Source organism: Myodes glareolus, chromosome 4 (genome assembly GCF_982192425.1).
Source record: "Myodes glareolus chromosome 4, mMyoGla1.1, whole genome shotgun sequence".
Classification (NCBI taxonomy): Eukaryota; Metazoa; Chordata; class Mammalia; order Rodentia; family Cricetidae; genus Myodes; species Myodes glareolus.
In genome coordinates this window covers 69,638,053-69,654,553 of record NC_142029.1, presented here as the reverse complement: position 1 = coordinate 69,654,553, position 16,501 = coordinate 69,638,053, and the positions used below count along the sequence as shown (strand labels likewise).

Here is a 16,501-nt window from a genome sequence, read left to right as displayed (position 1 = left end):
CCAAGCGGCTTGCCTATGGTAAAACGTCTTGTGATCATGCATGGAAATAATAATGATGACATCACTGTAGTAAAAAAAAATTGACATCTATTAATATTTTTCTGTGTCTCCGGCTCTGTGTGTTCTGCCTTGTAGCCATTCCAGTCCTGTTTATTGCTCTTTCCATTAGACCATACTCTGTGCTAGAATGTTTTTTCAATGCCCTCAGGTAAACAATCTACATGCCTGGTAAAGAATTAACCAATAATAATACAATGGCAGTACCTATCAAAAAACCCACCCAAATGCTTTGAGGAAAGACCAGAAATCACAACCATTTTCAGTAAGAAATGAAATTCCTCTTTCTTAGGACAGAATTTGGCAGACTGACCATTACATATAGAATTTTCTTCCCTGTGGTCTCTGTTGGCCTCCTTCTGTGAATAATCCATTGAGTTCTGGGACAAGGTGGGAGAGAATCTCCTTCTCCATATCCCGTCTTCTGCTCTGTGGGTAGGAGCTAAGATAACACAGTCACTCAGCTCTGTCTTAAGGGAATTAGCTTTCCTCACACATCCCATTAAATTGGACTCATCACTAGTCCACCTCACATGTTGTTCTGTCCACTCTCTGGCTACTGTTTTTCTCTTACTTGGGAGAAATAGCAATAGACTATTGTCCCTGTGCCAACACCGTCACCTTTCTGCCTGGGAACAAGGTCAGGTTGCAGCTGGCACTAGTGAAATAGCCCTCCCCTGTCTCCACCCAGCCCTCTCCGAGTCCTCGTGCGGTGACTGGGTTTTAGTTTCCTCTGAGCATGTGTTCCACGCTGTTTCCCAGGATGACCTACAAATTCTACAGATGTGCTCCCGCTGAGCTTTCCACTGCACTCCAGATGTGCACCCAGGTCATACACCAACGAGCTGTGCAGGCAGGATGAATCCCGGGAATTGCTAGATCAAAACATGGTCCTTAGTCTAGGTTTCCTTTTCCATTTTAAAATTGAGCGTCACATTTTCTGCCAGTTTTGAGTAGGAATAGGAAGCCTCTGATTCCACGAAGAAGTTGAGAAAGCCAAAAGTAAAGCATTTGAGAGGCAGTGTGGTAGAGTTGACCACTGTCATGAATGGCACCAAGTGAATAGGCCGGCAGTTCTCAACTTGTGGTTGAGAACCCTTTGGGAGTCAAACAACCTTTCACAGGGTCTGCTAAGACCATTGGAAAACACAGATATTTACATTACGATTCATAATAGTGGCAACATTACATTTATGAAGTAGCAACAAAAATAATTTTATGGTTGGAGGTCACCACAACGTGAGGATCTGTGTTAAATGGTCACAGCATTAGGAAGGGGGAGAACCACTGGAATAGACAGTTGGATCAAGTAAATGAAGCTCACATGGTGACACAGAAACTCCCCCAAGAGTCAATATAATCAGAGCCAAGCATGCTTCGCTTCCAGAGCCCTGCCTCCAGGGCTCAGTGGTTATGGGCTCTCGCAGAAGAACTGTGCTTGGTTCCCAGCATTCTCGTGACTGTTCACCACTGTCTGTAACTCCATTTCCAGGCAATCTGATGCCTCTTCTAAGCACTTCATGCTCCCATACATGCATGGTACACTTCTATACACTCGGCCACATATACGTAAAATTAAATAAGTAAATGATTTTTTAGGAAAATAAAAAGAAAGAGTCTTGACTCCTTGCAACAAGGGCCATGCAGAAGAGAAGGGAAGGACTGGGAGCTAAGTGAGGAAACCACATCAGGCTAATAGCTTATATAGCTAGGCATCATCCACAGGTAGCAATAGCAGCCTGTGGGCTGCTATGTGTAGAAAGCAGGTGAGGGAGCTGGGCCAAGAATACAAGAAGGAAAAACAAAAACAAAATATTCTGCCCACTGGGAAACACTTCCTAGCAGAGTACAGGGCCCTGACACTCAGTTGTAGTGGGAGGGCCAGGGAGGACAGGGGACTGAAGGAGGCCATGGATGCGGCGTGCGAGCGGGCTGAGCTTTGAGTACAGTTCAGGGCAAAGCCTGCACTGCAGATTGGACTAGTACAGGTTGGAGAAGAGGGTGGCCATGGGAGAATGCTGGGAGAACTGCCAGGGAACCCTTCAAGTTCCAGGTACAGTAAGTGGTTGGAAGCTGACCTAACTCTAAAGGTGATGCAGGGCCTTGTAGGTATAGTTAGCAGTGTGATAGGTCCTGCTCATCGGAGAAACTTGGACTCTGCCTCACAGCCATCAGGACATCCTTCAAGACGCTGGGAGAAGCCAAAGGCAAGAACAGATGAAGAGCTAGGTCCTAAGATACCATGACAGTGTGGTCTCACCCACAGAGTGACTCCCTGACCAGACAGCGTGGCCTTTTGTTACAGCATGGGGGTAGGGGAGGAGCTCCTGGGAGACAGGATAAAATCACTGATGGTGGAACTGCATCAGAGGTGGGCGTGGACAGAGAAGGCCAGGAAGAGGAATATCCTCCAGAACAAAGATGTCCATTCCTAAGTGGTGGTGACTCTTGCCTGTCCGTGTCCTCTGGGAAAGAGTCGAGTGGTGGGCATCAGGAAGCTTCCTCCTGGGAGAAGAAGGCCTGTTGAGTGAAGATGAGAAAAAGCAAGTTCCCTCTGGATTTCCTGATAGTAAAATAGAACACCAGATGGACAGGCTTTGGGGTTTTGTTATTGTTGTTGTTGTTTAATTGGTTGGTTGACCAATTATTTACGTGTTTGGTTGGCTGGTTGGTTGGTTGGTTGTTTGGTCTGTTTGCTGTGTAACCCAGGCCGGCCTTTAGTTCCCATTAGCAGTTCTCGTGCCTTAGCCCCGTGAGTGCTTAAATTTCATTTTTGTGCCGGCCTGCCCAGCTATGATGGGTGATCTCGAAGAGAACACTCTCGGAAGTTGTCCTGTGTAAGAGGTTCAGTTCACAGGGCACGTCTAAGACTCAGCTTCAAATATGGACTCTGAGAGAAGTTAACGACACAGCGCGTCAGCTGTCACCTCAGAGCCAGTTTGTCACCTAGAGATTTAGATTGTATGCAAGTATTGCTGGGAAGGCACCACCAGAAGCATGCAGACTGTGCAGTTTTAGAGAGCCCTGCCACCCAGGGGCCTCTTAGTAAATATTTTCTGGACTAATTTTAACAGTAGTTATTTCAAAATTATAATCAAGATGCCTTGTGAAGTTAGCTCAACACCACCTGTACCAGGCACCACACATTCAACAATTAAAGACACAAGAAAATGGAAAAGGTATAGGAAATAGATAAGACAAATACTTCATGGACCAGACCCCTCCCCATGGGCGTGGGTGACTGGTCACCATGGTGAATACTTTGATTCTCCTATCAAATGCCCTTGTAGATTGTGTCTCACAGTTATGGTTTCCCTCTATAGCATCCCCACCTGGTCCACACAGAGAGTTTCTCAAGTGGAGAAATGAAATTCATTGTTATGTCTCTCGGGCTTTTCCTGGTGCTGGGTGCATAGTTTAAAATAAGATGCAAAGAGGAGGGAAGTGGCTGATGGAGATTTCACTGACTCACAAATAGATGGACAGCACACTGGTTTTTCTGAGCGCTCCTTGCAGCTCTTTGTGAATAAAGCCGCCAAGGAAAGCTCAAGCCCTCCAGGTGATCTGTACAGAGGGACCAGTCTCCACCTCGCTCCACATTAGCCAGATGGTTAGGACCCTCAGTGACCAGTGATGCCAAGGAAAAGTGTGCAGTCTGCTTAAGTGTGTCCCTGTGGGTAAGACAGTCACAGAATGCCTCCCTTTTCCATTGAGTCACTGTGTGTGACACCCATAACTTTTAAGCCTCAGCATCCTCCTGATGGAAATTATCTGCCCTGCACCCCTTTCTTTCCCGAGAAATGAGGAAATAGAAACACGGGCTCTTCCAGGAGATCTGGAAGTATATAGAGTGATATCATGTTCCTTTATCTCGGGATCAAAACGTCAGAATGTTTCCTCTCCTTTGTTTGCTTTTCCGTTGTAGACCTCACATCCCAGTCAGCAAATTAGTGATTTCTGAATCCTATGACACCTACATCAGCAGAAGTTTCCAAGTGACGAAGGAGATAATAAGCGAATGTAAAAGCAAAGGTAGGTGGAGTTGTTTGGGACCCCATTCCACAGGTGGGCATCTCTCCTTTGTGATTTATGAGCTGTTTGAGGGTGTTTTGAATTTGCTTTTTCCAATTTAGTAGGAAAGACAATGTTCCCAGGCTCTCTTGTCGAGCCTTTCACGTTCCATTTGGGATAGCCTGTGTGCATGTAACGTGAGTGCTGCACAGGGACCCGGTAGATGGTGTTACTACTTTAAATAAGCTGGGCTTTGCAATGTATCCTATGGGGAGGATGCCCAGTTAGAATAGTACCATCTCCCTGCAGGGATCCAGGATGGGGATCGTTGTGTAGACACAAACTCGTCCACAGAAATGCATACACTGCTTGCCTCTCAGAGACGGGTCTCGAATAGTTGATCAAATAGTTGATGCTGCCTGGGACCATCTGCCCACCATAAGCTTTAGTTAATACACTTATACTCGAAGGGCAAACATTGCAGCTATGTACATGCAGATGTTAACAGCGGGTAGTCATGGGCAACTGAGTATGGATGGTCCCACACTGCTGTTATTACTGATAACTCACGGCCATGGAGTGACCTGAGGTGTGGTCTCAGCTGTGAGGTCTCCAGTGTTCACAGTTCTGCAGTGGCGACATTTAAAACTGTATTAGAGGGGCTGGCTCAGAGATGCTGGGGAATGTTATTTTAAGGTGTGTTGCTTTTGTTTATGCTGCCCTTATTTAGCTCTTTGAAGCCGTGATTCTTTGCCTGTCTAAAACACCTGATGGCCTAATAAAGAGATAAATGGCCAATAGCAAGGCAGGAGCAAGGATAGGTGGGGCTTTCAGGTGGAGAGTATAAATAGAAGGAGGATAGAGACAAAGAGGAGAGCGGCGAGAGAACAGGGGAGGGGGACAGCAGGGACCAGCCACTGAGCCTCCCGGCCAGCCACAGAGTAAGAGCGAAAGAAAGATGTACAGAAATTAGAAAAGGAAAACACCCAGAGGCAGAAGGTAGATGGGATAATTTAAGAAAAGCCGTCTAGAAATAAGCCACGTAAAGGCTGGGCATTCCTAATTAAGAATAAGCCTCTGTGTGTGATTGATTGATAGATGTATGGCGGGCCCCTCATAAAGGGTAAAACATCACACGACACAGGGAGCCTGCAGACAGAGACCAGTAAGCTTGTGTCTCACTTGTGGTGATAGTTATGTATGCATGGGAGGGCGTCACCAAACACTGTATGCTCACACCCAAAACCGTGCTGATGAGCCTGGTGAGATTGGAATCGTGAACTGTACCCACATCTCTATCCATGGTTTTGATGGTCAAATGTTATATCGTGAAGCATGGAATCATGGGGGAGGCTGGGTGAAGAGACATGAACCTCCTTACTCCGGTGGTATGTGGGGGCATGACTTCTTATAAATCTGTGATTCTTTCTACTTTTTCCTTTGGAAAATAATTTTCAGTTCTTTTTAAATTATCACACAGTATATTAGATACTATTATGCTGTACAAGGTATTAGATATTATTGTGAACATTTTTAGAAGAGGTGTGTTTTGGTAGAGTCTCTGCCCCCAAATTTGCCTATTTCTTTGCAATGTCCAGGACATTGTGCACTCCAGAGATGTCTACCACTGAACTCTATCCCTAGATTTCTTTAAAATTTTTAATTTGCTTATAATAATCATAACTATTTATAGCATGCACTGTGATTTCAGCATATGTATATGTGGTGTGTAGTGAGTGAGCCGGTTGGGGTAATGAGCCTGTCTCATTTCCTAGGAAATAACATTCTGATTGTGGCCCATGCATCTTCCCTCGAAGCCTGTACCTGCCAGCTCCAAGGCCTGTCCCCGCAGAACTCCAAGGACTTCGTCCAAATGGTCCGGAAGGTAATTCACTCTCACATTCATGGGGCCGGTGGTACTTTGCATTTCTGTAACTGTTCTGTGACCAGCTGATAGCTAATTTCCCTGAAGCAGAATTTTTCACTGAGCTGGGAAGACTCGTTTACTGATTCATTCAGCCAAGATGTGTGCAAGTGGAACTCTGTAGGATATTTGATTAGGACCGTGTAAGAGGAAAAGGTTTAATGGCGGATCTAAGAACTGTAAGCAGAGGCAAGTACGAATGCAACCGAGATCTTAGCCTGAAAAGCGGGCCCAGCAGGCAGGCCAGGGGAAGCAGCATGTGAAAACAACCAGGCTGAAAGATGAGCTCGGGACCAAGGGAGGACAGAAGTCTAGGAGGCTGACCTTACCCTCTGGTCTGGATTCTTCCTTTTGCCTGTATTTTCCATCAGCCACATCCCCCCCTCCCAGCCCCCACCCATGCCGCTTCACGCAAGGATGCTGTCTCCTTTCCCTTCAGACAGAGTTCAAACTCAATCACAATTTTCTTATTTAAAAAGAAAAATGTTCCCTTACGTATACATCCATCCCACCAGTCTGTAATCTACTGGGGCGGGTTGACTGTCTTGCTTATGGCTGGATACTGAACACAAAGATAAACTCTGAGTTGCCTCGACAGCCCGTGGTTTCTTCTCTGAATGTCACAAGTGCTTGTGCAGGATTCCCCAAAGAAGATCAGACAAAGTTGACACTTTTTCTCTTTTTTCTTTTTGTTAATTTTTTTTTCAAGACAAGGTTTCTTTGTGTAACCCTGTCTGTCCTAGAACTAGCTCTATAAACTAGGCTGACCTCCATCCCACAGAGATCAACCTGCCTCTGCCTCCTGAGTGCTGGGATTAAAGGTGACACATTTTTTTTTAAGTTGAATAATCAGCTAGGTGTGGTGTCACATGTCTATAATCCCAGTGCTTGGGAAATAGATCCCAGATGATCAGGACTTCAAGGTCATTCTTAACTGCATAATGAGTTCAAGGCCCATCTGGACTACCTGAGACCCTAACTCAAAAAACTTGAATATTCTTTCCCATTATGGCCAAATAGAAAATGAGAAATTCTTGGTATGCCTTTTAAACTTGATGTACAATTTGGAGTTTAATCTTTGGTACAATTGCATTACTCTAATCTCTCCCCAAGTCTGAGGTCAACTTGGGTCTGAAAATACAGTATTATACAGTAAGATACCGGCAGGGTGGAGGTGAACACATTCGTATAACTGATATTATAGTATATTGTTAAAACGATTCTGTTTTATTTATTATTGGTGGTGGTCTTATTCTGTCTAGTTTATAGATTAAGCCTTATAATAGATGTGTAAATATAGGAGAAAAACCATACACCGGGTTTGATACTGTTCAAATTTCAGACATCAGCTTAGAACCTGGAATGCATCCCTGTGGTTAAGGCAGCATCATGCATGCTTCTGTTCTCTCCTCCAATGCTATTAGCCAGCAATCTGTAATCATGAAGTAGGGGTACTCACTGTTGACCAGATCCTGCTGATCAGGAACTCACACTGTTGCCTTAGATTTACCAGTCCCATCCATTTAGGATTGTTTGTTGACTTGAAAGGTTTTACTTCCATTTCTGCCACTGTGCCCTGGAAACTCTTGAGAGTTTGTTTCCTTCTACACGAGGGTGAAGGCATTAATTAACTCTTGGTCTTCTGCTCTCCCCTTTCCTTGCTGCTCTCACTGCAGATACCATACCTAGGCTTTTGTTCCTGTGAAGAATTGGGAGAAACTGGAATATGGCAGCTGACAGACCCGCCCATCCTTCCCCTTACCCATGGACCCACTGGGGGCTTCAACTGGAGAGAGACCTTGCTGCAGGAATAAAATGCCTGAGTGATGGGAAGAACTGGCCTGTTGCAGATGAGTCCTCAGGATGTCCAGGAGCAGAGAGAAAGCCCATATTGCATTTGACCTGGACAGTTCAGAATCATTTCGCATATTTCTTTTCATGCTTAGGAGTCTTACAGTGAGACTGTGTGTGTCAATGAGAGAAAGGCATGATTCAGAAGGAGAACAAAATCCATCTTCTCTGGACTTGCCTAGCTAGCATGGCTTTGGAGAATTGTCTTCCTAAACTGGGCACCTGCTGCAGCAGAGACTACCACCCTTCTTCAGGCTATGCATGGCTAAAGAGCCTCACTCTCCTCCCAGAGATCTGCCCCCACCCTCAAGAGATGTGCAAGAGGAAAGACTGTGTCTCGAATCCAACTGGGGATAGGATAGTCTTTTGTATTCCATTTGCAAGTTAGGCAAAGCCATGTCAAGGAGTGCTTCGGTGGTTACTAGAAACCATAAGACTAGTCCTCGGGTCGTATAGCAGATTCCACCCCCAGCAGGCTCCATTCGCTAATGTGCAAGGCTCGTACTTAAGGACTCCACCATTCAGCCTGGTCCTTCATGCTTCTATCTGTGAAATGGGGAAAGAAGCACTTCTGCTCTCCAAAGCACTTTGAGATACTCAGGGGGACATAAAGAAAATGTGTGATGTATTGAATGGGAGGTACGGTGACTTGCAGAATATTAATCAAATTGAAACTACCCCTGTGGTAACCCCATGAACTGTGAAACCTCTAAGCCAGTCTGAATCAAGATCTGCCTTTCCACCAGGCTCTGGACTGTGTCAAGCAGTTAAGGAGATCGACATCTGGACAGATGTATGTCCGATTCATTATTTGGATCAGCAAGAAACTCCTGTGCAATATGGCTGTTTTTAGAAGGTGTACCGATGGTCGAGTTGGACATGCACAGTCTGTGGCAGCTGTGGCAGAATATCCATAGGCGAAACCAGTCCTAGGTTATTTAAGGAAACCAGGGGACTGACTTGAATGATGACAGTCACAGGTCCTTTTGCTGTCCTCTTTATTTGCTTCTTTGTGACAATTGAAAATAGACGGGAGGAAGGGCTGCTTGAAGGGAGTTGAGAGTCGCAGCCTGCCTGTGGACTCTCATCACACCTACTTCGTGTATTTAGAGAGAGAGTGTGTATTTAAAGGAAGAATAAATGGCAATCAAGCCTAAACATCACTTATCAATGTCTTTTTAATTGTGTGAATAGCCACTAGAGCCACAGACAGTAACCTGGTGTGAGATCATTCTCTCTGTAGCAAGTAAGACACTTTGAGAAATATGTCGTCAGCTTCACATTTTGATAAATAAGTTGTGATTCTTGCCAGTACGGAAAGAACCCGGGCCCAGCTTCTGGCATGGATGTAACCCTATGGTGACGCATTAATTATGTTGTAACCTTAAAATACCTTGGAGGAAAGACTCTGATTTAAAAGTCTCAAAGGAGAAGTCACAGTGCAGCCACTGTAATGTCCCCGTCACTCGTTCTTGTGAACCCACTGTTCACTCGGATCCCCATGGTTCACCTCCCCAGATTGGGTGCTCCCACTAAAGCATCAGATTTCCTTGACTCTATAAAGAATGCCATAGACAGTGTCTGTGCTTCTCAAAAACAGTTCCTCCCAGCTTCTCCCCCATCTCTCTCAGTTACCTTGGTCTTAAGCATCTAGGTAAATGAAATTCTCTTGATTGGGCCACGTCCCATTGTCCTTAATCCACTATAGACAGTCCTGGGCAATTTCGACAGAATCAAAGATGACAGAACCTGAAGAAAGTTTCTGAAGAACTTAAATGGAAAACTCCTGAGTACAGAAAAGCTTAATTGCCCAAGTTATTTATCAGAATGGCTGGGTAATCTGTATTCAATTGGCATCTTACTGCACTCTTACCTACTTAAAATATTAAATATCAGCTCCAGCTGAGCAGTCCGTCGAATCTGCGTGTAAAGAGACATGTGTTGTATTGGGTTTGATATGAGTACAAAAGTTCTAGGTGGGCAGCAGACCCTGAGTTCTTTTTGCTCTGCGACTCATGTTTATTAGCTCAGATGATATTTGGGAGAAGGAATGAGTCAGGGACAAGGCAGAAATAAAAGAAATTTTTGGTAAGTGTTTGAAAGTTGTCTGATATCTGAAATACAGCAAGGGAGATGAAAGTAAGGAAAAGGTTTACTATGGTATTACTTGTCTGAACAGCGTCCTGCTTTCACAAGTGTGTGCATGCTCCAGTATCGTTCCTAGGTAGGACTTTGTCCCTGCGATTTCCTCTGTGGACTAACGGGAATCCTTGGCGCATGTTAATGGACACACTGGGGCTCTCCTTTTCCCAGGCTCTCATCACCATCGCTGCTTGGCTGTGAGGAGCCCTTTGCTTCACCCCAGGGTGACAATAGCTTTCAGATAAATGTGTCTTTCCCTTTGCATTCAGATTCATGCAGTCTGAATGGCTGATTAAGTAGCCATCTGATGGCTGAGAGAGGTGGTTATTTTTTACCCTGTCGTGAAAGGCCTGGGAGATTTTCTACTTCTTAGTTTAATTATATTTTAACCAAAGAATTATTTTTAAATATTTGAAAGATGATTTTGCAATAAATTAATTAATTAATTAAAAGTATGCCTTCTGGAGCCATGTGGGTTTGGTAAATTGTTGATCATTCTCTTGCCAGTTTTGTTTGGAATACTTGTAGATGGTCTTCCTGCCGTGTGCAGCACTGCCCTGGGTGTGTCTTTTCCACTCTACAAGCTGTATTCCTGCAAGAATGGGAACTCTCTTTCCAGTTATCTAATGCCATGGGGAACTCAGTGAACAACAGGGAGAGAAGTTCCTATCTCACTGCCTTTGTAGAAAAGTTTGCCTCTGTGCTCCGAGAATGGCATTCCTCTGTCACCTAGGCGCTGGCTTTAATTTCACAGCAATGATGAACTGCTCTTTTGAATCTACTCTCAGTTTACTCGTGTGTCAGAATACAGATGAGCCTCCCCCTAAGCAACACAGGGTCGGCACAGTCAACTGTACCAAATTTGCCCAAGGTTGGATAATGGGACTCCTGGAGATTTGCATTTAAACTGTGATCAGACACATGCCAAGTGAGGGGGTAGGGGGAAAGGGGTTTAGACTGGCAAGGAGGGCAGGGGACAGCCTGACCTAAGCATCTGTTTAGGTGAACGTCCATGTTGCAAGTGATGGGGATGGGGTTGCTAGGTGGGTGCCTTTCATCTTTAAACACACGACTAAAATGGATTTGCTTTTGTAACACTTCCCCATTGATTTCTGGGAACGTGACCACAGGCATTGCCTCTCAACGCAAAACGAAATAACTGGGCTGTTACATACGTAAAGTATTGGGTTTGCTGTGTGTAGGTTGAAAATTAGAGTCATTAGTAGTCAAACAATAGACAGTACGTTCTCTCAGGTTTTCGCCTGGTACTCCTTAACCGCCATTACTTGCACGGAAACTTTGTGGCTGTTCAGCTATTCGTGGACTCCATAGGAGATACATGTGTGTAATGAAAACAATGTATGTGGTTCTTTGGTTGCCACTGAGATGAGAGAAGCATCCCAAAGCCTTTGAGTTGTGCCTACGCCATCGGAACCTGCTGTGTTGGGAAGGCGTGTCCGTTTCTTTCTCACCTATAAGACTTTTGTGTCACTTCTTTTCTATGTGATCCCAGTGTATTTATTGGGGGGGGGGAGTTTGTAGTTACGAAAATAGAGAGAAAACCGCGCCTAGCTGTACCGCCAAATTCCTTGTACCCTACCCGCGGCATTTGTGCTTGCTGGCTGAGAAGCTGATCTTCCTGATAGAGCTGTGACAGCATCGTGATCAGGTCATCGCATTCCAGGACCTTATCCACTGGATTGGTCCATAGATGATGTAATAAAAAAGAAACTGTGTCCTCAGTTGATCCAGAGCAACTGGAAATCAAATCCTGAGTGTGGTGTGGTCTCTTTCTGTCATGTCTTGGGATGGAACTGTGGTCACTGTGACTGTGCTGGCATCCATTAAGAGTCTGACTCTTGCGGGACCGTGGTGGCGCACACCTTTAGTCCCAGTACTCAGGGGCAGAGGCAGGCAAGATCTCTGTGAGTTCGAAGCCAGCCTGGTCTACAGAGCAAGTTCCAGGACAGGCCCCAAAGCTACAGGGAAACCCTGTCTTGGAGGGAAAAAAAGGTGTGGTTCTTCCAACAGAGAGTCAGAGGGATGCTCGCTACTAATTGAAAGGGGGATCCTTTTGCAACTCCATGGACCTCGGGTCCTTTCTGGCAAGGCATCCAGATGGAGAGATGAGAACCCAATAGTCACTGAAAGAGCATTCTCCATGGCGCCTCCAGTTTATCCTCAGCAAACTGTAGGGAACATAGGATACCTTTCCAGCGACTGATCAGGGCCAAGGCTCCTGTGGCAAATACAAATTAACCAGAGAAAAGTGGACAGGTTTGACTTTTATGGAGCACGGGACACTTCATAAGGAAATGAAGACCCACTGAAACCTAACCACAAACTGTATATAATTGGTGTCAATTATGTTTTTTGACACAGAGACTCGCATAACCCAAGCTAGCCTTGAACTGGTTTTATGGCTTTCAATTCCTGATGCCCTATTTCCACTCACCAAGGCTGGGATTACAGACACACACCACCATATAGGGATAAAGCCTAAGTGTTTTAATGCTAAACTCGAGGGCAACTGGAGGGTGTGGAGAAACACAATAGATCTAATGATATGATCTAATTGGAACAAGTTGCCAGCAGCCATGCCGCTTTCTTGGTTTCTCCTTAGTTTCCCTGTATCATCAGAGACAAGAAAGCCCCCTTTTCTCAGTTGTTGGAGTAATAGTCCTATCACAGGAGAATTCTGGGTCCTGCTTAAGGGAGGGACTTGGAACATCCTTTGTAGGTTTTATGATCTGCTTTGAGAGAGAATGGAGTGACCTTCTTGTTGTCATTTTCAAACTCCATCTTACAATCCTCAGTGATACCAAAGTGACATATTTGAGGGGGGCAGCTCTGAACCCCATTGGCATCATTCCGCATCAGTGACCACTTCAAAAAGGTGCGGTGTACCAAGCATCAGCCACCGAGCAAAAATTGCAGCAACACGGGACGGGTGCACAAATCTAGCTAAGGATACGTTCTATACTCATAGGCTCCATTTCTAAATTTTATGTTAAGCTAATAAGATTTTAAAATAAGCTTTGAAAGCAAATTTGTGTCCAGTACATGGATATAAATTTTCATCAGCACAGCCATCCTCAACCCTGGTGGAATCCATTTCCTGAGGATACATAACAGCTAATGTTGGAGCCTGCACAAAAGATCAGGTTATGTTTAGCCCTCTGGCTTGTTCTTAGCTCTTCTCTGCTTGAAAGAGTCCCAAACTCATTTTGCCCTTTTGTGATGTGTGCAAAAGCTGGCTGCACATCCAGAAGAAAAATCAGTCAGCATGCTTTGCATCTGCTTAGGCTGACATCAGCAAGATGTGGCGCTTCTCGTTAGTGTAGGTTCAGGTTGCTGTGTGCAGGGTTTGCTTTGTCCTTAGGTCAGGAACTTTTCCCCCACCGAAAACATCTTCCTCTCAAATAGAATAGTACATCTTCCAGAAATCCACACATAAACCTCAGATTGCTTGCTTCTTTCCAGGAAAAGATAGCCTGGTTTATTCAGCTTTTAGTTGTCCCTGTGTTCTTGGGGCAGTCCACAAGGTCTACCTATCGCTGGGGAAGAAGTCTGAGGGCAGTGCTCCCAGGCCAGGGTCAAAGCTGGGCATGACACTGGCTCGGGTTGGTTGCTGCATGCTTCCAACTCAGCTCACCTATCAGTGAGCACAGTAATGATTCTTCCTTATGTCCCCCCTTTCTCCTCCCTTCCTTCTCCTTTCTTATATCACTCCCTTTTCACTTCCTCCCTTCTTTCTTTTGCCAGCATGCTTTGAAGAATCAAATGGGAAAGAGATATAAAATACTTGATACCCTCTGCCAATGATAACAAAATGCAATGTGCTAATACATAGATAACTGCTTTTCTAAGGCCAAGATAAAACTCATGGAATGTTCCACTTGCCCAGGAATGTGAGGGGTGAGGAATGAAAGCCTCATTCCTATGGATACTGTCTCTTTCTTTTCCCTATGAGTGAGCTACTGTAGAAAGAATGGTGAAAGTTGATGTGTTGGCTGGCTTCTGTGGGGATCTTCCTGTCATCCCTGTTGTTGAGGCTGGGGAGTTTGTCGGAGGCAGGTTCTCACCATGTAGCCTAGTCTGGCCTCAAACATGCTATCCCCCTGCTTCAGCTTTCTGAGTACCAATGTTGCAGGCATGCACCAGCACACATGGTTAAATTTTGCTTGCCTGATCTACCCCATCCTTTTATGCGATGTGGCATAATTAAATTGCTTTCATTTATCCTTGGTAATGATTTTGCAAGGCAAACAGGCCCGGTATTACGAAGTCATTGTGTGAAAGAAAGTAAGAGGACCATTGAGATGGCCCAGTAGGGAAAATGCTGGACATGAAAGCCAGCCTGAGTTTTATCTCGAGAACTCATAGTTCGATTCTGCCCTCCCAAGAAACTGTGGCCATGCAGCCCTCCCTCACCCATAATATGATGCTGATAATTGTAACTATAATAAGCAGTAAAAATAAGTGTTCATTTTTGTTAAAAAAGACAGTAAGATATAATGGACTCATTTGTCCTGCAAGATTCACTGAGTGGCATGTTCCTCATAAGGTAGGGACCCTGGAACTGCAGCAGCAGAGGAGAAAGCCAAGTGTTGGCCATTATGAAGTAGACACAGACTGTGAATACACAGTTTGCATAGAAACTTTGAGGGGACCCATCAGCCACTAGGATGGAGAATGACTTTGGAAGAGATTCAGACAAGGAGATGCTCTCTTGGGTGGGGTGCTCAGAAACAGAGACCCTGAGACGGTGACAGTTGAACAGACTGGCTGGTTATGGCAAAGGGACTGTGCAAGGAATATTTGGTGGAAGTTCCCAGCGCAGAGTTTAATAGTAGGAACGGCTCAGGTTTTACTCTTTGGCCTTTGCAGAAGAGTTTGAGAAATGCTAAGGCACAGCACAGTGAAGTATGGGAATGTTATCTGAAGCTCACAGAGTCTGGCACAAAAACAGACTCTGATAATAGATTCAGAGATGGCACTGCCTAGGATTAGCTAAGTGACAGACAGCATTTATTGAACATTTGTATTTACCATGCCCTGTCACATGCATCATTCATTTATTTGTTTGCTAACTAATTTGCTTAGTGTGGATGTGTGTGTGTGTGCATGTGTGTGTATACATGTCCATGTGTGATCAGGTATGTACGCATTCGTGTAGAAGCCAGAGAGCAATGTTAGATTTGTCCTCAACCCCTCTTCACCTTATTTTTTATAACTTATTTAACTTTATTTTGTGTGCATTGGTGTGAAGGTGTCAGCTACCCTAGAATTGGAGATACAGACAGTTGTAAGCTGCCATGTGGGTGCTGGGAATTGAACCCAGGTCCTCTGGAAGAGCAGCCCATCTTTCCAGCCTCATCTTATTTTTATTTCAGTGTGGATATGCATCTGTCTGTGTGTATGAGTGCCCACAGAGGCTACAAGACAGCATTGGCTTCCCTAGAATTGGAAAATGACTATGAGCTGCCTGATGTGGACGTCAGGAATTGAACTCCTGCCCTCTTCAGAAGCAGCCAGTAGCCTTAAACATTCCGAACCATCCTCCAGCCACTCCACAGTTTGTTTTTGACACAGACTCCCACTACATAATCCTCGCTGGCTTGGAACTTTATGTAGCCCAGGGTGGCCTCTAATGCATAGAGACTAGCGTGCCTCTCAAGTGCTGGAAGTGAAGGAACACACCACAATGTCTGGCCCCTCCACATTCATTTGAGACAGGATCTCTCAGTGAACCTAGAGCTCTCTGATTTGACTAACCCGGCTTGTCAGCAAGCCCCAGGGATCTTCTTGTCTGCCTCCTCAGTGCAGGGTCTATGTCTAGCTGCTAAGTATCTTCTGGGGACCAAACGCAGGTCCTCAAGTTTGTGACATCAATCACTTTACCAACTGAGCCATCTCCTCAACACCTGTGCACCTCCAGTCTTCTTGACAGCACTGCTATTCTGATGTAAGAAAGAGGAAACTGAATCCTGGAGATACTTAATAGCTTGTCCATGGTCACATGACACAGTCACGTGATGAAGAAGCCCTAAAGCTGAGAATCAATAATCATGTCAGCGTGGTTCTTGGCGCCCAGACTCACAGTCTAAATCTTTTTGTTTCATTTTGTTTGTTTCTCGATTGTTTTGGTTTTGAAACAGCATCTTTCATGTATCCCAGGATGGTACAGAACTATGTATGTAGCCCAGGCTGACCTCAAACTCCTGGTTTTCCTGCCTTTCTCTCTTGAGGGCAGGCTTTAGACATGCACCCACTATGGCCACCTAAAACTGTTCAAGAAACTTCATGAGAATATTGCAGAACCCCGAGGCACCAGTGGGATGCTTGGGTCTTTCAGAACATAGTTAGAGATTCATGACTTGCCTCTAGCCTCATTTACAGGTGAAAACATGGAAACAGTCACCTATCTGTGAGCTGGGACCTGGAAGTGACCTTGGCTGTCCTACAGTCATTCATTTAAGCTACAGCCAATCCCCTTCTTCTCCTCCTCCTTCT

General features: G+C 45.1%; 1 protein-coding gene across 2 annotated transcripts in view; it reads left to right on the top strand.

Moving 5' to 3' along the window:
• The window catches only part of Ubash3b (ubiquitin associated and SH3 domain containing B), a 143,864-nt gene extending 134,858 nt beyond the window's left edge, over window positions 1-9,006 (top strand). For both annotated transcript variants that reach the window (XM_048416799.3, XM_048416800.3), the window contains exons 12-14: window positions 3,983-4,089; window positions 5,844-5,953; window positions 7,669-9,006. In XM_048416799.3, the coding sequence (XP_048272756.2) occupies window positions 3,983-4,089; window positions 5,844-5,953; window positions 7,669-7,806 (355 nt within the window). In that variant the 3' untranslated portion in view covers window positions 7,807-9,006. The remainder of the gene's footprint in view (window positions 1-3,982; window positions 4,090-5,843; window positions 5,954-7,668) is intronic.
• The last annotated feature ends 7,495 nt before the right edge of the window (window positions 9,007-16,501 follow it).